Raw genomic sequence first — 26,322 nt, forward strand, 5'->3', positions numbered from 1 at the left:
GAACGGAGTGCTTTAACCTTTCTTCCCAGTTGGTTCTCAACCTTATTCTGGTATTCCTTGAATTTTTCAAAGGACTCACTTTTATGCTTCATTAAGTAGACATATCCGTATCTACTCAAATCGTCCGTGAAAGTGATAAAATATCTATAGCCATCTCTAGCGGTAATTGACATAGGTCCACATACATCAGTATGTATGAGTCTTAATAGGTCACTAGCGCGCATTCCAACACCTTTGAAGGAAATTCGAGTCATTTTGCCGATGAGACATGATTCACACGTGCCAAATGTAGAAAAATCGAATGCGGGAATAGTCCCATTCTCGACGAGTTTCTTTACACGTTTTTCATTTATGTGTCCCATTCGACAATGCCATAGATAAGTTTGATCTTTGTCACCAACCTTTAATTTCTTATTATTCACATGTAATATATCTGTGGTTTGATCTAAGATGTAAATTCCATTCATGGAAACTGCTTTGCCATAACCTATTTCATTGAAAGAGAAAATACAGCTATTATCCTTTATTGAAAATGTAAAACCGTCTTTATCAAGTACGAAAACAGAAATAATGTTCTTAGATAAACTGGGTACATAGTAACAGTTATATAAATATAACTCAAAACCACTTGGGAGTTGGATTACGTATGTTCCCTTTGAGACTGCAGCAACTCTAGCTCCATTCCCGACTCGCAGGTCCACATCACCCTTTCCGAGAGGTGTGATGTTTTTTAGGCCCTGCAAATGATTACACAGATGAGAACCACAACCAGTATCAAGTACCCAAGTTCCGAAACTTGCATGGTTAATCTCAATCATATGAATATAAGATGACATACCAACAGGAGTGACGCGGCCTGCTTTTATGTCCTCACGGTACACGGGACAGTTCCTCCTCCAATATCCAGTCTTGTGACAATGGTGGCACTCAATATCACCGCCCTTGCTCTTTGTCTTGCCTTGTGAACCACTAGTCTCACCAGGCCCACTCTTACCGTTTCCTGGCTTCTTAAACTTTGGCTTTCCTACAGTTAGGTCGCCATGAGCCTTGCCCTTACCCTTATTCTTGTTGGAAATCATGAGAACATCTTGCTTCATGCTCCCACTCAATTTCATATCCTTCTCGGTCTGTACGAGAAGTGAGTGTAGCTCATGGGGACTTTTCTTCATGTCATTCATATAGTAATTTGCCCTAAAGAGGGCAAAACCATCTTGAAGTGAATGAAGCATACGGTCAATAACTATGCTCTCACTGATTTTGCAATCAAGTGCCTCCAATTTCTCGACATTCTCAATCATGTTAAGAATGTGTGGGCTAACCGGTTGGCCCTTCTGGAGTTTCGCATCAAAGAAGCGACAAGTATGCTCATAAGTAACGATTCTCGGTGCTTTTGAGAACTCATTAGTGAGCGTGGTGAAAATCTTGTTTGCACCTTGGGCAATGAAGCGTCTTTGCAAATTGGTTTCCATTGCAAAAATGGGTACGTTCTTTATCGCACCCGCTTCCATGACGAAGTCACTATAAGCAAGTGACTCGTTAACTCCTGCATTAGGGCCTGGGTTTACCGGTATTGGCTCAGTTAAGTACTTGAGCTTAACGTCAGCAATGGCAGCATTCCGCAATGATGCTTCCCAGTCCGCAAAGTTGGACCCGTCATTTTTCAGACATGTGAACTGATTCATGTGGTCCATGAAAGCTTTTAGCCAGGACTCGCGTCCAAGTGTGGCACTTGGCATAGGGATTTCGTTATTTCCAGCCATTTGTTGTAACAGTATTATCAAAATAAAACATATTCTACACTGCGAAAAGAAGAATTAAATATAATAAGCATACTCATCGTTTATGATTTAAGTCTTATGTAATACTGTTGTAACGCGAAGACTCAAGCATTTATACAATTGACCTCCCTCAAGAATTATATAAATGATCCCAAGACTCAATTATCTGTAAATTGATAAGCCAACCTCTTGGCTAATTCTACTTATAGAATTCTCGGTCGATAAATTTCTGTAAATTCTATCTTTAGTCCATCATAATCACGAGAAACTCTTTGGATTATAATGTTGAGGTAAACTAAGTCAACACAAACTACTTACCCAACGTAGAAGGGGTCATATGGAGAGTAAGGTGCTATATGCCTACCAACGAAGAAGGGATTCATAGTTGTTTGCCCTTATAAAGATTAGTCTCAATTTCAGATTTAGAGGAAGATCCCATCAACTTTATTTTAATTCATTTTAAGTGAACTAAATTGAGTTCTAATCCTCCTGTTTTGCAAGATATGCTGACTTTCAACTCCTGTTTGGCTTCCTGCTCTCTTGATGATATTTCTAGTTCAGGTACTGATCTGACCTGGACTAATAAGCAGGAACAGCAGACTAGAGTCTGGTCTAAATTGGACAGGGTCCTTATCAATTCTAGTTGGGCAACTTCTTTTTCTTCTTCTAGTGCTCATTTTCATGAATCTGGGCTCTCTGATCACTCCCCAGTGGTGGTTACAGTGTTTACTGAAAGAAAAATCCCTAAGAGATTTAGCTTTCTTAACAGTTGGATAGAGCATCCTGACTATGAGGCAACTGTCAAAAGTGCTTGGAAAACTTCTAAGGCAGGTAGTCCCATTTTTTGTTTTTTTGAGAAGCTTAAGAATGTTAAAGCAGCTCTCAGAAAATTGCACCAGTCTCATTTCAGTGGAATCTCTGAAAAAGTTAAAAATGCTAGGCAAAAACTCAAGGATGTCCAGTCTAACTTGCTTACTGATCCTTTCTCCTCTTCTCTCATTCTTGAGGAGAAACTTGCTGTCAAAGAATTTACTCGTCTCAAATCTATTGAGCTCTCTATCCTTCAACAAAGAGCCAAGATTGCTCACCTACAACAGACTGATACTAATTCGAAGTATTTCTTTGCCAAAATTGCTGAAAGAAGACATCAACAATTTATTGGGTCCATTAAGGACAAAAATGGGGTTATCTACTCTGGCCAGGAAGGAGTTACCCATGCCTTTCAAGACTATTACTCTGATCTCCTTGGTTCCAATCAACCAGTCTCTGTCTTGGATGCTGAGTTGTTAAGACAGGATGGTTATGTTATGCCTTCTGACCATATCAATCTTCTTAGGGACATTACTCAGCTGGAAATTAAGGAAGCAGTTTTCAGTATTGATTCTAACAGCAGTCCAGGGGTTGATGGGTTTTCTTCAGGCTTTTTTAAGTCTGCCTGGTCTATTATTGCAAAGGATTTTGTGCTGCTATCCTTAGTTTTTTCAGCACTGGAAATATGGCCAAGCAAGCTAATGCTACTCTTCTTTCTTTAATTCCTAAGAAGCAAGTTCCTGAATCAGTTTTGGACTACATGCCTATTTCTTGTTGCACAGTTTTCTATAAAACTGTTAGTAAAATTTTGGCTAATAGAATCCAACATGTCTTACCCTCTATTGTTGGTAATGAGCAGGCTGCTTTTGTGAAAGGGAGAAGTATTTTTGAAAACATCATGCTTTCTCAGGCTCTTGTTCAAGGCTACAATAGGAGGAATATCTCTCCCAGATGCTTAATTAAGGTGGATATTCGAAAAGCTTTTGACACCCTCCAATGGGATTTTATCTCTCAAATGCTTCAGGTCTTAGGTTTCCGTCCTTTGTTTTCCAAGTGGATTATGGGTTGCATATCTAATACCTGGTACTCTTTTAAAATAAATGGCAATATCTCTGGATTTTTTCCTGGTAAAAGTGGTATAAGGCAGGGAGATCCTCTTTCTCCTTACCTTTTTGTCCTTAGCATGGAAATTCTTTCAAGGTCTCTCAGAAGGATTTGTTCAAAACCTCAGGTCTCCTACCATCCAAAATGTAGTAGACTCAATCTCACTCATTTAATCTTTGCAGATGATTTGATGATTTTTGTAAGGGGAGATGTGCCTTCTGTTAAAGCTGTTAAAACAGCTCTCTCTGAGTTTGCCTTTCTCTCTGGTTTGCATGCTAATATTGATAAAACCAATATTTACTTTGGTGGGGTTGAACCTTCTATAATGAATGAGATTATGGAAGCTACAGGATTTTCCCTTGGATAATTTCCTTTCAGATATCTTGGACTTCCCCTAGCTACCTCCAAGCTTAAACTGTCTATGAATGATTCTTTAATTACTAAAATCCAGAATTGCATTCACCACTGGTCTTCTCATGTTCTTTCCTATGCTGGTAGGGTTCAGCTCTTGAATTCTGTACTTTTTGGGTTGGATAATTACTGGTGTTCCAGTCTCCTTCTTCCTAAGGAGGTCATTCATCATATTAATAAAATCAGTAAGGACTTCTTTTGGAATATTCCTACGGGTACTAGAAGACTAGTGTTCAAAAGCTGGTATGCTATTTGTACTCCTTGGACCTATGGTGGCTTCAATATTAAGGATCTTCTCTCCTGGAATCAAGCCCTGTTACTGAAGTGGGTATGGAAGCTTTCCTTTCCTGACACTGGCTTGTGGGCTCTCTGGATCAAGACCAATGTCCTGAAACAGGATTCTTTATGGACAGTCATCAGTAAAGATCAATTCCCTTCTTGTTTCAGAGATGTTCTCAAAATTAGGGACCTCTTTATCTCTCTCACTGGGTCTGTCCAGCAAGCTCAGCTTCAGATTAATGCTTGGTGTGCTGGATCTCTTTTCCCTGCTCATCTTCCTTACTTGTTCTTTAGACAGCTTACGCCTGTTGGGAACTGGGCAACCACTCTCACTTATTCAGGGATTATACCTAGTCATAAAATCATTGCATCTATGGCAGTTCAAGGGCAGCTTGCTACTGTGGATAATCTTCAAAGAAGAGGTTTCTCCCTTGCTAATAGATGCTGTCTGTGTGAATGCCATGAGGAGGACCATGCTCATCTCTTCTTCTCCTGTCCTTTTTCTACTCATCTTTGGTCTTCTATCCTTCAGTGGATGCACATAAATAGGCCTGTTTTACCCTTGCATCATGAACTTTCTCATCCGGTATCTCTACCTACTTGGAGAAAGCATTGGTATCTCATTTCCATAGCTGCTGTGGTACATTCTGTATGGACTGAACGGAACCGCAGGATTTTTGCTCAGGAGAAGCTTTCCCACTCTACTCTGCTCAACAAGCTTAAGTTCCAGATAGCTGTTCGTATGCATATGCGCCATTCTGAGCTTTTTATGGATAGTGTTCAAGCTGTTTAGAGGATTTTTTCCTTTAGAATTGTAATTCTTTAGTGGATAGTTTTGCAAATTGTAATTTCTTTTCTTATTAAGAAATGAAATGATAACTTTTTTGCAAAAATATCTAGCATGCGTGAATGAATAAACTAAGATGATGGCTTAAAATGTGTGACATCTGTATGTCTATGAAAACTAACATTCAATCTATAAGAGTCAATTTTCATGCATATTAGTAGGTGGTTTGGTTTAGGCGGAAAATGATGCACCAACTATCATGCAAATGAAAAGCAATAAGAATGAAAAAAACGTAAAACAAAATAAAGTCCTAGTGTGGCCTATCTACCAAAATGAACATAAATACAACTTTGGAATCCATCCTTGGACCCGAGAAGCTTGTCTTGATGTTCCATCTTGGTCCATGTAGCGGGAGTGAGCAATCCAATCTCCATCTTTAGTCTTCTCAAAAATTACAATTTAAAAATTACACAATAAACCTATTTACATTCTAATTTCAAAACCATAATACTTAAAGAAAATTAAAGGAGATTCGAGATCTCAAAATTACATAAAAATTATGTTTCCATCATTACGAAAACATAATTTAACTAAGGCCACACTAGGTATTACAAATTACAACCGATTACAAAAATACGTAAATTAAACCATTCAACGAAACATTCAACTAAATAAAAATGCATCAACTATAAATTAATTATTCAAGACATAATTCCTTAATTATGTAGAGTAATTTATCCAAACCACCTATTTAAATGATTAAATTATGTGACAATTCCTCAATTACTCACAATAAATTCAATCTAAATACATATTAATCTTGTAATATGAATTAATCCAACATTATTTTAAACCTCTTTAAAATAATTAGGTATCTTTGATTTGTGAACCTTTTCACAACAAACATCATACATTATAAATAATGTATAAAGATTGTAGGCCAAAAATAAAAATTTTTATAAATAGCTCTCGGCCAAAAAAAATAAAAACAGCCCCTTGTTATTTTTTTCTGCTCACGACATTGTGCCAAATAAAAACATAATTTTTTTTTATTGCTCACGGTTTTCTGCAAAAACAAAAAAACAGTTTTTTTTTTCTTTTGAGCTCTCGGCAAAACCCTAAAACCGAAAAACAAGTTTTTTTTTTTATCAAAAAACAACAATCAGATGAACATATTTGTTTAAAGTTGCTATTTGAACAAGATTGGCATAATTATCAACATATAAATTAATGAAACATGATTCTTAAACAACAATTTAATCTCATGTATGCCAAAAACTATATAGCAAAAACAAATTATCATCATAAAAACAAAACAATTCCATTTACATTTCAATTTAATTTTTATTAAATCAAAACATCTACAAATTTATCATATTATCATTTTAACCTATTAAAACAACAATATCAATAAATGAAATGGAATAAAAATATCAAAACAAGAACAAAAACAACTCGGCAAAAAAAATTTTCTCTCGGCAAAATTTTTTTTAAAAATTCGGCCGAAGGTTTTTTTTTTTCTTTCTCGAAATTTTTGTTTGAATACATTTATGAAAATCATATAAAATAATTTCGTAGCCTTGACTCTGATACCACTTGTAGGAAATATCGATATACTTCCTCTAAGAAATTACGGATTATAACGAAATTATAATTATGAAAACTAGTCATAAACGAATTTACATAAACAAAAAGAGAAGAGATTAAGAAATAACCTTTGGTCCTAGCAAATATTGTCTAAGAACAAATATCAAATTGATATTCTTCTAATTGTTGCACCCAAGATGCTAAGAGAAATACCCCTCAATTTGCTAGAATGAGATCCCCAAAATTGACGATTAATTTTTAGGGTTTTGTGTGTGAATGATGAGAGAATTAGGTCAAAAAGTAGTAACAAAATGATCTCCCTTCTACCCTATTATAACCGGAAAAGGGAGAGAAAAAGGGGAGATATTTTTTTCTTCTCTTTTGTTTTGACCGAGTGACTCCTCAAATAAGGAGAGAATTAGGTAAAAAAGTAGTAACAAATTGATGATTACGTTTAATTACGAATTAACATCTTAATTCGTTCAAGCTTACATTATATACATTAATTAAATATAACAGTTTATATTCAATTTACGAATTTGACAGTTAATTCGTCTCAGCTAATATTATTTAATTGTATTAAATAATCGTCTCATCATCACATTGACTAACTGTTTAATTAAATACATGGACTAACCATTTAGTCATATAAGGCATCAATGTGATTACATTTCCATAATCACATCTCTCAAACACATCCTTTAGGTGTGACTTTTAGGGACCAGTTGATTACCGCCATCAGTATGATAATAACGTCAATCTTTCCAGCAAGCCAACCGTTATTAGGTAATCATTAATCAATTGATAAAATACTAAGTATACCCTTGTGAACCTATAAGAAATTTATAAATGTTATCACACTAATTGTGGAGGACACAAGCTCCAACAATCTCCCACTTGTCCTCACAAGTGTATGTGCGATAGCCGATTCTCATATCCTAAAATTTCTCCCACTCAATGTAAAACAATTTGCCCCTAGTTACTTATATGAGGTGATGTCTCTAAGTGACTAGATTGTGAGTCGATTGATGGCAAGTTCAAGTGCCATAGGGTCATAAGAGATGACTAGTCGATCACATTAACAGACTGTAAGAGACACTCTGTCGGGCCATGACCACATATAGAGTTCTGGTAATTTATATAGCCTGGTCGTGGCGAGAGCTACTATAGTATTCTTTTGAGTCAATTCTTTGACTAGAGACTGTTCGCCTAAGATGGCACAGTTTCTGAGTGACTTTAAACTATGCTCTACGATTTTCGTAAAAGAGGTCTAATGGGCATCTTTTAGGTCATGATGAGCTGTGGCTAGACAAAGGGAATAGTGATATATGAATTGTCCACCCCCTTGTCAGGGTTATTTAATAATCTCAAGGCCACTCGAGGAGTAGTGAACTAAAAATGCGTGGCCACGCTCGGAAGGTATCTACGGTAGTTAATTCCGGTCAGACAGTTACTCGTCAGATCGAGGAAACCACTCTAGATATGATCACTTGCAAGAACGACCTGCAAGACATCTTGCATTGAGTGGGAGATTGTAATACGACAAGAGAATTGGTGATGCACACTTGTCTCGGACAAGTGGGAGATTGTTGGAGAATGTGTCCTCAACAATAGTGCGATCACATTATAAAAACTCATAATAAGAATACATAAGGGGATGATTCATTTTTATACGTCAACTGATCAACATTAGTCAGTAATGATTGGCTGACTAGAGTTTGACATTACTGTCGTTTGACGGTTGTGATCAGTTGATACCTTAAGGTCACACCTAAAGGACAATTCCCTTAATTGATAAATTAATTAATTGTATAATGATGCAAATTAATTAATTCCTTAAAATTGAACAATTGACATATGTGAGTGAGAATATGAATCTTATTGTAATTCGATTAAATTAGATTCCTTTTAGTAAATAAAATATCATATATATATATATATATATGTTACTAAAACTTTGTTTATGAAACAATTAAATTAAGAATGTTCCGTTAATTATAATTACAATATGTTGTAGATTATATTAACATGAACCATTTTATTTACTTGTGATTGTGAATTACTAGTCAATTGTTATATATAATTAAATTAATATATGTAATGATATTTAATTGTTAAATATGCATTAATATTATTAATAACATGTTAAATGTTACATGTTACATGTTACACATTATATGACAATTGACAAATGACAAATTTAAAATGGACTCCATGTTATCTTATGGGGACCAGTTTTGGTAGGTTAATTGGGTGAAATGGTAAATTGTTTTTATATAATGGAAAACACAATGATTATCATTGTAAGCTATTCTACACTCTATTACATTTTGAGAAGAACAACTCAAAAAGAAAATGGGCATGCATTGGCTCCCTTGAAACCCCCTTTCCCACCAATTTTTCTCCCCTTCTTTAGAGTAAGAATTGTTCTTATTCTAACTATCATTCTTACAATTTATTTTTCCTAACCTCACTTCTCTCTTTATCTCTCTAAAATAAGTTTTAGAAATAATTGTTCAAAATCTAATTTATTTAGATTACTATAGTAGTAATAAGAAATAATATTAGATCATATTTTAAGGTTAACTACTAAAATAATCTAGTTAATTAATTAGTAGTTTTAAGGGAAGTTTTGGTGCAATTGAAAGGAGGTTCTCACAATATTGAGACAAAGGGGATCATCCATTTATTTTGAGCTCAAGAACAAGTGAGAAAGGTGTTCTTACTTGTGCCCTTAAAACCGATTTTATCAATGTAAGGAGCATTTTCTTTAGTTATCTATTTATACTATGTTATGCATGCATAAGATCAATATTTAATTAATGAGTAGTTAGATCTAATATTAAAGAGTTTAATTTGAGGGTTAATGAATCCTTTCAACATTTTCGACGGCTAAAGTTACACCTCCAATGACTAAAATTACACTCATAAAAGTATATAAACTCAAAGTTTTACATACAAACCACCATATTACTAAAGTTATAACTCCGACGACTAAAATTACACCCTCAACGACTAAAGTTACATTCGTAAGACACTAAAGTTACATAGACGTTTGTTAAAATTACATAAATTTTAATTTATAAATTCAAATTTGTATATGTAAGTTGGCTTAAAAGGTAAGATACACTTATAAATCGTTAAATGGCTAAAGTTACACTCATAAATCAGTAAATTTACACTCAAAAATAATTGGCTAAGAATAGGACTTAGGGACTCAACCAAAATTAGGGACTCATCTGAACCTATCTCTATCTCTCTCTCTCTCTCTCTCTCTATATATATATATATATATATATATATATATATATATATATATATATATATATATATATATATATAAGATAGGTTATCGGGAGTATGGTTATATTGAAAATTACTACTGGTTTAGTGGATGAATGTTCATGTATTTGAATAGGGGGACCATGTTAATTGTCAAGTCAAATTTTTTGCTTAAAATAATTGATTTCATTCAATTACATCCCATGTTCCTAACTGTCTGTTATTAATGAGTGCTTGCTTGAATTGGGATAATTGCTACTCGGCTAAGTTGAAGTGAACCAGTGAAAAAAAAAGCTTTGTAATTGGGTTGGTTCAAGGAGCAAGGTGATAAAGTTTAATAAATTTATCTATAAATATAATATAAAAACAATCAAAAGCATAACATTTCACCATTTAACTATTTAAGAACAATTTATCAAGCCACATCATCATTTCTTATTTTGAAAAGAAAAAAGAAAACAAAATTGATTTTGTAAACATTAAATGCAAATAAATAACATAATAAACATTAAACTTTAGCCTATTTAATTTTAAAATAAATTAAACAATAATCAAAAATTAAAATACATACTAAATTTTATAGTTAAACGTTTATTGTCGGAATACGATAAAGACAAATAAAAGCGAAGAGAGAAAAATAACTGAAAAAAGGCACTGAAGAATAAAAAATAATAAGCAATGAAAATAAAAGATCAAAAACATCATGACCCATAAAAAGAAAAATAGAAAAACAATGTAAAATGTAAAAATAAAGAAAAAACACATCACGTGCCAAAAAAAAAAATAGAATAACAAAGTAAAATATAAAAAATTATAGGAAAAAATAACACAAGACCCCACTACGCACCAACCAAGAAAAACAAAAACAGAAGTACCGCCCAACCATTATTACCAAGCAACAAAAACAAAAACAGAAGCACCGCCCAACCATTAACACTATCATCTCCTCACATCTCTGCCACCAACCCCGCCACCTATTTTAAGCAAATCAATAACCTATCAAGTGCCAATATCCCTGCATCTCACTACTAACCGACAATGATGAAAAAGAGGTATAAAGTTTTTATTTTACAATTGACACAATTAAATTTGTATCATAATTCATAATGTTTAATTAAATAGTGCAATTTAACTTTATACATCAATATTTACTATAGTATACGACTATACTCCCTCTGTCCCAGTAAATAGTTTTTGTTTTGTTTATTTTGTGAGGGGAAATATAAAGTAAATGTAAACAATTGACTGAGACTGAGGGAATATATATGTACAACAACGTAGCTCATTTGAAATAATATATTGAAGATATTTGATAATTCTCACCAAGATACATAGACTATTATACTTTATATGTACACCAATTTTACAGTTAAGTAACGTGTCAATATCTTTCACCAAATAATTTTAATCTAAGTATTAACTTACACAATTTATCTCAAACAAACTCGTAATTTTCACGGGAAAAACAAAACTAGTGAATTTAACTAAAAGGGTAAATCTATATTTTTCTTTCATCTATCTACTAATGAGTATCATATCTTTTAACTTTGAATCTCTAATGTGAGAATGATTATTCTTTTATCTATTATATACCCACATAATTTAAATTGTTTTCATTTGATTAAACGTTACAACAGTTAAGAGAAAATGAGAGAAAAAAATTTTAAGTCTTGAATATTACCATTATTTCCAAACTAAAAAAAAATAGAAGTATATAACTATGGTTAATACAATTTATTATTCTTATAATTAAATATCATCATTTTAATAATGTTAGACTAACAAAAATATCGTTTTGAAGTCGAGCAAAAATGATATCATTCGCCAAAAAACTAAAATGAGAATCAGAATAATATAGTAGTATGTTAAAATAACAAAAAAAAAAAAAATACAAAAGAACGATGTGAATTTCAAGCTATTACAAAAAAATAGAAAAATAAATATGTGAGCAAACATTTCTTAGTGAAGAGTTAGAGAGTTCTTGTGATTTTCACGGGATATTCAACTATATTATAGCATTAAACACAATCATCAAAATTTGGCTTTTCATTCTAAAAGTAAATTAAACAATTATTAAACATCAAAACGAATACTAATTAAATTTTGGGATTTTTTTGTTATAATAAATTTTATGAACAAAATCATCAAGCGTTTATAGTTATCACGATATTTTTTCAAAATAATGTTAACCATTCAATCTACCTTGAATTAAGTTCACAAACAAAAATATAGAAATTTCTATTTTGAAAAATTTCTTTTAGGTTGAATTAGTTACATAGATCGATTGTTTTTAATGAAATAACAATAAAAGGTAGGAAAATAACCGAGACGGAGGGGGCCCGCATAATAATAAAAAAAAGAAAAAAAATAGAAAATAATAATTACAATAATCGCTGCAAAACACTAACAAATGTAGCAATATTCGTGACAAAAGTTTAGTAACTTATGGCCATATGCAATTATGCCTAACAATAAATATATTTTGATGATATATTATGACAATATAGTGAATCCCGATGGGTGCTCGAGCATATTAAATATCTTGTGTATGTGACATGACATGATCTTCTTACAATTATTCCAAATCTAAGCCTGGGTAGATGATATGATCGTGTAATATTTTTGCAGATTTTAGTAGTTTTGATGGGATGTGAGTTGAGTTTTTTATTTGTCGTGATGCGGAATTATGTTTAGTCTGGTGGTGTATGTTTGATGAGGGAGCACCTAAGAGATATGAAGTATGTCTTGTATTCTAATCTCCGATCTGTTTGCATTGTTTAACCTCACTTGTTCTGTTCTTTAGAGATGTGATTTTGTACTATTAAGATCGGGGCGTTGAATTTCCATAAACACCTTATTTTACGGATGATTAAAATAGAGGAAAGTGTGTGGTAGTTGTGTTGGTGGATGGATCGATGAATGCGGTAATAGTTACCTACGGTTATAGTAATGTATTGTTCCTTATGTTGGAAGTATTAGTGAATCCTGATGGGTGCTCGAGCATATAAAATATCTTGTGTATGTGACATAACATGATCTTCTTATGATTATTCCAAATCTAAGCCTGGGTAGATGATATGATTGTGTAATATTTTTTGCAGATTTTAGTAGTTTTGGTTGCATATGAGTTGAGTTTTTTATTTGTCATGATGCGGAAACATGTTTAGTCTGGCGGTGTATGTTTGATGAGGGAGCACCTAAGAGACATGAATTATGTCTTGTATTCCAATATCTGATCTATTTGCATTGTTTAACCTCACTTTTCTTTGACACAATTGTTTATAGAGATAGGATTATGTAGAATGGGTATGGGCGATGGTTTACGTCCATTGTGAGTGAATATTTGATGATGTGCAGTAGCACTTTAGCTTAGAACGTGATATTGGTTGATTTAGTTTACATGTTTGATGGTCAAATAAAAGTTCTATTGTTGTGTTATGTATTGTACTTATTTTGTTGGGAGTCATTGGAGAACTCGTATTATCATAGTTGTCAACTGAACCACCTGATAATAACTTTTTTAACGTGATTCTTTATTCTAGATTGATTGATTATACTTTGGTGCTTTTGTTTTTGTCTTCTTATTATTATTTAGAGTGACTTGTAATGAGATAATATAATTGGTATTTATGTTAAAAGTGTAGTTGATCAAAGTGATGGGTATGTTAAAATTGTAGTTGATCAAAGTGATGGGTATTGTCTACCTCATGAATGGTATAATACTTGACTGTTGGTAGTATTTACTACTATATCATTTGTTGTCCTCTATTTTTCCTAATATATTTACTATCCTTCATCACAATTACTCTTTTTTTGTTTTTTTGTTTTTTTTGTTTATTTGGGTTTCATTACCCTGTTCCTAAAATTTTTGATCCTTGTGGATAGTGATAGATGTAAGTTTTTGGTCGGATGTAAGTTGTGTTGGCTGGGCAAGATTTTTTTAATTGTTAGTTGAGTTGTGCTAGTCTCAGGTGTCCTAAATTGTCTTTTATTTTAATCACGGAACGTTTTTTTAAGTACGTGTTTGAAGCAAAGTATTTTTGAGACTATGTAGTATCCCGCGTTTCGCGCGACCTTTTTGAAAATTTTATTATTATAATTGAAAAAAATATAATTCGTATATGACATTTAATATCTTTACTTATAAATAAAAATAAATTAACTTTCTCAACTCTTATTTTCTTAGGTTTAACTTCCATGTTCTAAAATAAAATAAATACAGTTTTAATTATAACTAATAAGTGATAGTTAGCTATTCATGATAAACGTTATTATATAAATAATTATGTGATTTATCAAATATCATATTAATTAAAATAAATGTATTCGAATAATGCAACAATCAACATTAAGTTTTTCAGTTAGGTCATTTCTCGATATGTTATGTTCTAAATCAATTAATATTTGTTCAGAACGATGTGAATATAATTTGATGCATTTTTTAATTTTTAATGTATAACGTGTGATGCTTATGTATCAAACATATAGGGTCAAAATAATATATTTATAAGAAATTTGCACCTTTTATTTTTTGAAACAACTACACATAAAATATGGTTAATTGATAAACAATACCAATAAGAAGACCCTTTTTCATAATCAGTATCAACATAATAAATAATTAGTATTCAGTACCAAAATGTTCACTTTTGTCTACGATAGGAATCAAGTCGTCTGAAAACCCCATCTTAACCTACTCGAAAAAGTCCGAAAAACCATCATTTAAGTACAAATCTCCAAACGTTATCGCATTATTTAAAATTTCTTAAATCTCAAATGTATTTAATTTGTCCAATATAAGTTTTTCATTAATACAGCATAAAAACTTAGCTCTTAGTAGTTAGTAGTTGTCTTTCAGTTATGTTTTTAATAAGTATAATGACTCTTCCAAATATATTTTTCTTGGTCTAAGTATTATAACGTTCTCAAAATGTTTTTCTTTAAGTAAATGTAATGCATTGTAAGAGACACTCATTTGAATCATTTATGCATATCAAAATTGTTAGAACACATTGAGTTGATGATGCCAAGTCCCCTTGTTATTTGATTGTTTGCTTTTAGTTGAAAATGATTAGTGATTGAAGCAATCAAATGGACTTTCAACGATGATTCAAGATGATCAAGATAATCAAGAGAGTCAAGACAATGATATTATCCTAGCCTTAGTCGAAAAATGTAAGAGTAAGTGTAACATTATCATTCAAGTCAAGTTATGGCAAAACCATGCAACAGTACGTTGTACTGTGGTTTCTGATACTACCGTATGGAGGACGTTTTTAACGAAATGTTTTAAGTGTTAAAACTTTGCAAATTTCAAACCTTAAACATTTAAATCTTTAAAAAGCTTGAAAACAATCTGAAATTTTTGAGTCACAAATCCACTTGAATAAACCTCTAGATTTGTGCAAACACCTTTTACATAAATGGTAAGTTGGACTTGTCAAACTTTTAAAGCTAGAAAAGTTTTTTGCCATTTTTGTAAAAAGTCACATGTTGAGTGTATTAGCTTAAGTTTTATGATTTTTTCAATAACTTAAGCCCCAAGCCTATAGTCTAACACTTATCATCACTCAAAGCTACTATTTTTATATTAGATTTAATTTCCCTAAGTTGTACTTACTTGAGATCAAATCCACTATAAATAGAGTGTTTTAGTCTCATTTATTTCTAAAGACTTTCCAAAGCATTTATTGTAAAACATTGCAAATCATTTGTGCATTTAAAGCTTTGTTCTTCAAGTGTTTGCAAAACGTTTTTCAGATTTTTAAAGTCTTCATTTGTTTTCGAAAAAGCTGTAAACCTCCAAGTATCAGTTCGCTATACTGTGACATAATGAGTTTGTTCCATGATTCTCGTGTTAGATCTTAATTGTGATCTCCATGTTCATTTAGTGAACTCTTGAGATTCAAGATTCTGTAACACCTTGAGATAGAACCCATAAACTCTTGAAGCGGAGTAGCTTTAAGTTTGAGTGCAACCGGAGTAGGTTGGCGAGTTATTTTCATTGTAAGGGGTTTAGTATTCCGGTCTTCCTGAATACATCATTTGTAACTACTGTGGCAAAACAGGTCATGAGTTTAATGGTTGTGAAAAATGAGTCCGTGACTTAGAAAGAAGCACTAAAATTGCTAAACAAGTTTGGATCAAGAAAGAGGAAGTTAAGAAAGTTGTTGTCAAGAGTTTGGGTTCCTAAACTAAATGTTTGATTTGTTATAAGCATTAGTGAGGGGCACAGCAAGCCAGCAATTGGTCTTTAGACAGTGGATGCTCTCGTCACATGACGGGAGATAAAAACCAGTTCCTCTCACTAGAAGCCTACGATGGTGGCATGGTGACTTTTGGCGACAACAAAAAAGGTGAAATCATTGGCATTGGAAAGGTTGGTAAGTTAAAGTCATTGTGCGTGGACAAAGTGTTGCTTGTCAAAGGTTTGAAACACAATCTCTTGAGCATTTCACAACTATGTGATCGAGGTAATATTGTTGAATTTCTTGTTAGTGAATGTAGAATCATCAATGGAAAAACTAGAGAACTCATACTTGAAGGTAAACGTGTCAAAGATGTCTACATGACTAATTTATACTCATTGTCGGGTCAATCCCTATCATGCATGAGTGTTCAAAAGAACGACCCTTGGCTTTGGCACAAATGACTTGGCCATGTAAATGCTAAGACACTTAACACCCTCAAGAGACTTGATCTAGTTGACGGCATTCCTAACATTAAGTTTGAATTTAAATCACTTTGTGATGATTGTGTTAAAGTAAAACAAGTTAAATGCACTTTTAAATCCAAAAAGGTTGTTAGCACTTCCTTACCTCTTGAACTCATTCATATTGATCTATGTAGTCCCATGCGTATTATGAGTAGAGGTGGAAGTCGTTATATTTGTGTCATTGTAGATGACTTCACAAGATTTGTTTGGCTTCTCTTTTTAAGTTCTAAGGACCAAACATTTGATGAGTTTTTAATTTGGGTCAAAAAGGTTCAAAACAAATTTGGTTATAAACTTGTCTCATTGAGATCCGACCATGGAACCGAATTTGAGAACTTGTCATTTGAGTCCTATTGTAATGAGAAAGGTGTTAGCCATAACTTTTCGGCCGCAAGAACCCCACAACAAAATGGGGTTATGGAACGAATGAATCGAACTCTTGAAAATATGGCTAGGACCATGCTCATTAGCTCTAAAGTTCCTAAAATTTTTTGGGCCGAAGCCGTAAACACATCTTGTTATATTTACAACCGTGTCATGATTAGAAAAATCATTGAGAAAACTCCCTATGAACTACTACGAGGAAGAAAACCTAATCTCTCACATTTAAAATGCTTTGGTAGTAAATGCTTTGTGTACAATAATGGAAAAGACAACCTTGGCAAATTTGATGCTCGTAGTGATGAAGGAGTTTTTGTTGGTTATTCCGATCATAGTAAAGCCTATAAAGTCTATAACAAAAGGACTATGAAAATGGAAGAAAGTGTTCATCTAATATTTGACGAATCTAGTCTTTTTGTGTCAAACACACAAGTTGATGATGAGGATGATGAATATGATGATGATTTTGAGATTGGTATGACACGACATGATATGGATCAAGTGGTGGAAGAGGCTGAGCAACAGTTGGAGCCACTGTTGCCTGAGGAGGATGTCCAAAATTCAGTGGGAACTAATCGTCCTCAACCAAGATGATGCTAGCTCATCCAGGGGGAACAAGGATGGTGAAGAACAGCCAAATCAAACTATAAACGAACCACAATCACCTTCTTCAAACAATCCTCATGCAACAGTCCCCTCCATTGTTACAGACGAACAAACCGAATCCTCTAACTCACTTATTCCCAAAAAATGGAAGCACCAAAGCTCACATCCTCTATCAAACCTAACCAGTGACCTAACCTCTAAAATAAAAACCAGATCATCGCTCCAAAATTTCTGTGCACACAACGCTTTTCTCTCACAAATTGAACCAGACCATGTCACAGTAGCCCTGACTGATGAGTGCTGGGTGATAGCAATGCAAGAGGAATTGGAGCAATTCGAAAGGAACAAGGTACGCCATCTTGTCCTTAGGCCATCCCAACGTACTGTAATTGGTACTCGGTGGGTCTTTCGCAACAAGCTAGATGATGTTGGAGAAGTCGTAAGGAATAAAGCTAGACTAGTGGTGCAAGGTTTTAACCAGCAAGAAGGAATCGATTATGATGAAACCTTTGCACCGGTAGCTAGGCTTGAAGCCATACGAATGCTTGTAGCTTTTGCATCTTATCAAGGTATAAAGCTTTTTCAAATGGATGTCAAAACCGCATTTTTAAATGAATACCTTGATGAAGAAGTGTTTGTTGAACAACCTCCGGGCGTTGTAAACAACGAGTTTCCCAACCACGTTTTTAAACTTGATAAAGCACTCTATGGTTTAAAACAGGCCCCTAGGGCCTGGTATGATAGGCTTTCAAAGTTTCTATTGGAAAATAGTTTCTTAAGTGGATCCGTGGATAAAACGTTGTTTATCAAGTCACAAGGAGACGAACTGTTGCTTGTGCAAGTATACGTCGATGACATTATTTTTGGAGCAACTAACAATATTCTTTATAAGTACTTTTCTGATTTAATGACTTCCGAATTTGAAATGAGTATGATGGGAGAACTTGAATTTTTTCTTGGTCTTCAAATCAAACAAAATGAGAGCGGAGCAATGATTCATCAACAAAAGTACTTAAAAGAAATGCTAAGTAAGTTTGGGTTGACTAATTCTAATCCTATGCCTACACCAATGGTGCCTAAAATCAAGCTTGATAAGGACGAAAATGGTAAGAGCATTAGTGAAAAGGTATATCGAGGTATGATCGGTTCCTTACTTTACTTAACCGCTAGTCGACCCGGCATACAATTTAGTGTGTGTGTTTGTGCCCGTTTCCAAGCAAATCCTAAAGAATCACATTTCAAAGCCGTCAAATGGATTTTTAGGTATTTGATTGGAACACAGGGCTATATCTTTGGTACCCAACTCACTACGAACTTGATCTTTTAGGATTTTCGGAAGCGGATTATGCCGGTGACACATTGGATAGGAAAAGCACTTCGGGCATTGCTACATTCCTAAGACAGTGTCTCATCTCATGGGCTTCTAAGAAGCAAAACACCGTTGCATTATCCACGACCGGAAGTGAATATATGAGTGCCGCTCTTTGTTGTGCACAAATTCTTTGGGTACGTCAACAATTGCATGATTATGGCTTTATTTTCGAGAATACTCCCATATTTTGTGACAATACTAGTGCAATCAACATATCAAAGAATCCTATACAACATTCACGCACTAAACACATCGACATAAGACATCATTTTCTACGTGATCAAGTTGAAAAGGTAATATATGTCTAAGCTTTTGTAAAACAGAAAATCAAGTTGCGGACATTTTTACAAAACCGTTAGAAAGAGAACAATTCGTAAGATTTCGGTCGGAAATTGGTTTACTAGGTGACATGTAGCTAAATTAAATTATTTTCTCCAATGATTGATTAGAGGATGGAATTAATGTGTTAATTAGCAAAATAAACATCATGTGCATGCAAATATGAACCGAGCATTTTAAAACAAGATTCCTTAGTTGCACTTGAGCTCTTTTTTTTTTTTTTTTTTTTTTTTTTTTGCATTGAGCCACACCCACTTTATGTCCCATCAACTACAATTAAACACTCCACCTAACCCTCATTAACCGTGCCCCTCACAAAACCACATTAAACTCTCTCTTTAACTCCACCGTACACATCATTACCCTTCATACCAATCCACAAAAATCCCCTTTTATCCACTAAATAATAGAAATCCTTTTTCACTTTCTCTTTATTCTCAAAAACCGTCAAAATCAACCCCTTTATATTCAAAGATGCCTCCAAAACCTAGATTGTCCAAGGAACTCATAAATCTTAGAAATACCTTTAATCCAAAGTTCATTGCAAAGCAAAAGATGTCCCCCAAAACCGCTGCAAGTACTGAAGAAATGATTCACATTACCACTAAAGCTACCAACGACACCACTTCTGCTACTGTCAAGCCTACTATGACACGAAAGAAAACAACCGCAAAACGAGGCGGTGGGCGTGGCAGAGGTGGTCGTGGAAGGAGACCTCCCATCTCACCTCATTTGGATCATGAAGAAGATGTTGAGTCTGATAAAGAAGAATCCACCGACATGCAAGTCTGTGAAGGTGTAAAATCAGAAGAAAAAGGTGGCACCTCGAAAGAAAAAGAGGGGGAATATGATAAAAACAAACAAGAGGAAGAAGGTGACAATGTCAATAAAATTGATGAAAAGAAAATGGAAGATGTTGCAAATCAGAAGGAAATACAGAAATAAAAAGAGAGTGGAGAAAAATCAGAAAAAGAGGGAGAAATAGGTGAAAAAAAATGAAAAAGAAGAAGGGAGAATGAAGAAAAATCAGAAAAAGAGAATGAAACAAGTGAGAAAAAGAAAAAAGAAAAGAGTGAATAAAAATTAAGTGAGGAAAAGAAGGATGATGGTGTTGATGAAATTTTGAAAGACTTGGTGAATGAGAGAATGGAGGAAGATGTGCCGGTTGAGACTGATGCAACAAAAGCATCCACTGTTGAAGAAGTGTTCAATGTTGATGACTGTGATGTTGGGAAGGAAGTTGACGATGGGTTTGATCCACTTTTCTCAAAACCGTCCTCTCGGACACGATCTAAGAGGAAGATGGTCGAAATCTTTGGCGATGACGACGATGTAACACCGGAACCATCCCCACCCAAATCCAAAGCTACCCAAAGAAGAAAGGGATCTAGTTCAAGAACCAAGGCACTCAAACGGCCTCGGTATCATCGGGAGTTTCCGAGTTTGGATAAAATCAATGAGGATGAGATTATTGAGGAGAAGGTTCCCCTCAACCCCTGCATGGATCTGATTATTACACCTCATACCGATCAATTCAAAAATGATGTCCTAAATCATCTTAACTCCATTGATCTTTCCGAAGAAACATTGAAGCTGTGTCACGGTATTCTGAACTGTTGCTTTCATAGTGGCAGGCGTTACAAAAAATCTTGTTATGACTCTTCCCCTGCAATTAAGTATTTCAAAGAGGCCATGGAAGCTCAGGGTTGGATAAATCTGTTGGACAAGTATAGCTCTATGTACTTGTCCGAGATTATTCAATTATATGCTACTGTCAAGGTTAATGTTGTATCTGGTACCCTCTCGGCCTACATCAATCAAAAACCCTTTTTCCTTACAACCGAACAACTTGTGGCCCATTTGGAGATTAATGATGTTGGGTTAACCACCTTTCCAAAATGTGACTGGGGTGAGGTTGAGGAAGTCACATCTACCGAGGTTATGAAAGTCCTTAGACCTCGTGATGAACATGGTCCTACAAATATCTATGCCCTTTAACTCCCTGCCCCAATCCGGTTTATCTTCAATTTGGTCTTTAGGAACCTTGTCCTTAGTAACAATAGTCGAGAGAGATGCTCTCTCCTCGACATGCTCCTCATCCACCATATTGTCAAAACACATTCACATTAACCTTCCTCGTTTCATGTTCCATCGCATTAATGAGATAGCTGCGGAATTTCAAGACGGGAACTATGATAAGAACATAGTGGTTCCTTATGGGATATGGCTTTCTCTAATTTTTGAAAAGGAAAGTTTAGTGTTGAAAGGGAGTCCGGCTTTTGAGAAGCTAAGTGATGAGATGACTCCAGGCCTCCTTTTCCGAATGAACATGGAGATCTAAAATGGGAAACTGACAAAGAAAAATCAGAGAAAAGGTGATGCCACAGTCCACGCTACTGTTGATCTAGGGGTTGTGATTAGTAAGTTAGATCAACTTATGGGGATGGTTAATCGCTTGGTCAAGGAGAATGCCAAGCTACGGGATGAGATGGGTGATCTTCCTACCATGAATGAGGATATTTTTGAACGTCTTGACAAGAAGAAGCCATCCTCGTAACTTTAAAGTTGCCTTTCTAACCCTCTTCCTCCTTAAGCTTTTCGGCTCTTTGCTTTAAGAACTTATTTTGCAACTCTTGGATGTTTTTTTTATGCTTGAACTTATTTGCGTGTGTTTTGACATATTTAGCTATCCTTGAACTTGTTTTATCCTCCCTTAATGATGTCAAGAGGGGGAATTAATTCAAACTATGCTTATGTGTGATATTTTAACTCTTAGACTAACGTTCACCGTAATTATGTCTTAGCTACCATGATTAGATGTTTTACTTTGGCCAAGCATGTTGCACCCTTCGAATACCTTGATCATGTTTATAAATTATGCATATGTTGAAATGACCAAAGACCGACTAACCTTGGGCTAAGGGGGAATATCACACATGTTTGGAATTGTCATCATCAAAGGGGGAATTTGTTAGAACACATTGAGTTGATGATGCCAAGTCCCCTTGTTATTTGATTGTTTGCTTTTAGTTGAAAATGATTAGTGATTGAAGCAATCAAATGGACTTTCAACGATGATTCAAGATGATCAAGATAATCAAGAGAGTCAAGACAATGATATTATCCTAGCCTTAGTCGAAAAATGTAAGAGTAAGTGTAACATTATCATTCAAGTCAAGTTATGGCAAAACCATGCAACAGTACGTTGTACTGTGGTTTCTGATACTACCGTATGGAGGACGTTTTCAACGAAATCTTTTAAGTGTTAAAACTTTGCAAATTTCAAACCTTATACATTTGAATCTTTAAAAGCTTGAAAACAATCTGAAATTTTTGAGTCACAAATCCACTTGAATAAACCTCTAGATTTGTGCAAACACCTTTTACATAAATGGTAAGTTGGACGTGTCAAACTTTTAAAGCTACAAAAGTTTTTTGCCATTTTTGTAAAAGGTCACATGTTGAGTGTATTAGCTTAAGTTTTCTTATTTTTTCAATAACTTAAGCCCAAGCCTATAGTCTAACACTTATCATCACTCAAAGCTACTATTTTTATTTTGAATTTAATTTCCCTAAGTTGTACTTACTTGAGATCAAATCCACTATAAATAGAGTGTCTTATATATTTCTAAAGACTTTCCAAAGCATTTATTGTAAAACATTGCAAATCATTTGTGCATTTAAAGCTTTGTTCTTCAAGTGTTTGCAAAACGTTTTTCAGATTTTTAAGTCTTCATTTGTTTTCGAAAAAGCTGTAAACCTCCAAGTATCAGTTCGCTATACTGTGACATAATGAGTTTGTTCCATGATTCTCGTGTTAGATCTTAATTGTGATCTCCATGTTCATTTAGTGAACTCTTGAGATTCAAGATTCTGTAACACCTTGAGATAGAACCCATAAACTCTTGAAGCGGAGTAGCTTTAAGTTTGAGTGCAACCGGAGTAGGTTGGCGAGTTATTTTCATTGTAAGGGGTTTAGTAAGTTTGAGTAAATTTCTAAACAATTAATAAAATAACGGTTGGACGTAGGCCTCGGATTAGAGACTGAACCAATTTTTAAAATGTCGTTTGTTTGTTCATTTACTTTTACGTTCTTTCACTTCGCTATTTCTCGCTTGTACCTAGTCAAGTTCTGTGTCACAGTCACCTATACTGTGACATAAAACTGCTGTATCTTCTTGTGAACTTACATTCAATTAAGTTTCTCAAGTCTTGTACTTCAATATTCTTTACTTAAGTTAATCAATTAACTAAGTTAAGGATAAATTTTTTAACAGGTACACCTAATTCACCCCCTCCCCCTCTTAGGTGTTTTTTTTTTTGGGAAAATGTAAGCTTTGTCATTAATATCATAAAATGTCCCTTACATCACAGAGTATCTCAATACAAATTTTAACTTATTACACAAATAGCTAATGACTACTTATGTAATTAACCCAATCCATAACCCTACCATTCCTGCAAAGCACCTCATACTGATTGAATCTCATCTTCACTTCGCGTTTAATACTGTTGACAACCACCTGAGGATGGGACAAGCATCCCTCCATTCTGCAACGGTTTCGAGCAAACCAGATATGGGCAAGCAAAGAAGCAATGATCATAGCCGCAACCTGCTTAAACCACATAGAAGCCTGTCTCCACCGTATCCACCAAGCAAAGCAATTCTTCTCTGGGAGATCCACTAAACACCAACAAGCTGTCAGCTCCAAACACATTCTGCTATATCTACAATGAAAGAACAGATGTTCATGACATTCCATCATCTCTCCACATAGATAGCAGCAATTGGTCTGGATAATATGCAATTTTTTCAACCTGTCCTGAGTTAGAAGCCTATTCTGGGCCACTAACCAGCAGAGGAGCACATGACGAGGAAGAATCATCCTATTAAGCATACAAGGATACCATTGAACCTTATTCCCAACTGGCCTAAGCCAATGATACCCTTCCTTTAAACTGTAATGCTCTACAGTGGAATCTGAAAATAATTTATGCTTATAAATATTCTTGACTTGGCAAATCTTTCTCCAAGCCCAACTACTGCCTGTCCCTGGTTCATAATCCTTCCATGCTGCATTTCTGATATAGACAACATGAACCCAACGTACCCAGAGATGGTCTGCCTTCTTTGCAACCCACCACATATATTTAGCTATTGCAGCAACATTCCAAGTATGAAGATCCCTAAATCCCAGGCCCCCTTGTTTCTTAGGTTGACAAATGGTAGCCTAAGATACCAAGGCAGGACTTTCCTTATGATTAGAGCCATACCACAGAAAGGACCTGCAAATTGCTTCAATTTTACTTATAACAGTCTTAGGTAGAATGAATATCCTTGCCCAGTAACAATGCAGTGAGCTAAAAACAGCTTTAATCATCACAGCCCTACCTGCATATGATAGTTTTCTAGACCCCAATCCTCTGATTCTGTCCATAATTTTTTCCACCAGGCAATCACAATCAAGGATTGAGAGTCTCTTAGGGGACACATTCACACCAAGGTATTTAAAAGGAATCTACCCCTTCTTCATACCAGTCTGCTGTTCAATTTCAGACACCAAGCCTTCATCAATCCCATTATAATAGAAATTAGACTTTCCACTATTCATGACCAAACCTGATGCTTTTGAGAAATGATCAAAAGTAGCCAACATAAGGCCAACATAACCCCTATCACCTCTACAGAACAAAATCATGTCATCAGCAAAGCACAAGTGAGACAACTGAACCATGTTGCATAGAGGATGGAATTTAAATTTTTGATGCTGATGCACCACACCTAGGATCCTGCTCAAATAATCCAAACAAAGGGTAAACAGGAGAGGGGATAAGGGGTCTCCTTGCCTGAGCCCTCTCCTGCCTTTAAAAAACCCAAAAGTTTCACCATTAAGAGAAAGAGAATAGATGGGGGTTGTGATGCACTGCATAATAATCTTGGTGAAAGAATCAGGAAACCCAGTAGCTTGAAGCATCTCCAGGATAAAAGACCAAGCCACTGAGTCATAGGCTTTCTGAAGATCCACCTTCATTAACACCCTGGGAGAACAACTTTTCCTTTTATAAAGCTTGATTAGATCCTGACAAATGAGAATGTTCCCAACAATATCCCTCCCTTTTATAAAAGCCCCTTGACTGGGACTAATGATATCAGGAAGTATTTTACCAAGTCTATTACACAGCACCTTAAACAAACACTTATAGATAATATTACATCAAGCAATGGGCCTGAACTGTAAGACTGTCTCAGGGAGTGCCACTTTAGGGATAAGAGTAATGATAGTAGCATTGCATTGCTTAAGAACCTTTCCAGAATGGATAGCCCCTTTAACAGTAGCAACAACATCAGAGCCCACAATATGCCAGTTATCTTTAAAGAACTGGCTACTGTATCCATCAGGACCAGGTGCCTTGGTCCCTGGAATATCAAACATAGCCATTTATGCGTGTCTTTTATATGATGTTTTACACCCTATTTTACACGCATTTCAGAGCTCATTTATGCGGTTTAAGGCTACTATTTGCCCCATTCCGTCTACTTTCGTATTTTTATGTAATATTGCAGATTTATGCGGAAATGAGTAGATATTGAGCTAAATCCGTCCCTGAGTACCTTGCATTGCATTTGACATGAAGTTACTTACTCAAGGGACGAGCTTGGTGCGCATTTCGAGGCCCGAAAGACTAATCCACGAAGTTTTAGAAGCGGACTACCAGCTAAAGCAGTCGATCGACCGATGCCTATGGTCGATCGACCATCATACGACTTACAGAAGCCACTGTACACTGAAGAGCAATCGATCGACTGAGCATCATGGTCGATCGACCACACCGCTAATCAGACGTGAATAAGAAGATCGAGGAAAAGAAA

The 26,322-nt window shown here is 34.8% G+C and overlaps 1 protein-coding gene across 1 annotated transcript; it reads left to right on the plus strand.

Moving 5' to 3' along the window:
• The first annotated feature begins 4,113 nt into the window (after positions 1-4,113).
• On the plus strand, positions 4,114-5,175 carry LOC141614559 (uncharacterized). Its single transcript, XM_074433303.1, has one exon. It carries the CDS (start codon positions 4,114-4,116, stop codon positions 5,173-5,175), a length of 1,062 nt encoding a protein of 353 aa, XP_074289404.1.
• The last annotated feature ends 21,147 nt before the right edge of the window (positions 5,176-26,322 follow it).

Source organism: Silene latifolia, chromosome 11 (genome assembly GCF_048544455.1).
Source record: "Silene latifolia isolate original U9 population chromosome 11, ASM4854445v1, whole genome shotgun sequence".
Classification (NCBI taxonomy): Eukaryota; Viridiplantae; Streptophyta; class Magnoliopsida; order Caryophyllales; family Caryophyllaceae; genus Silene; species Silene latifolia.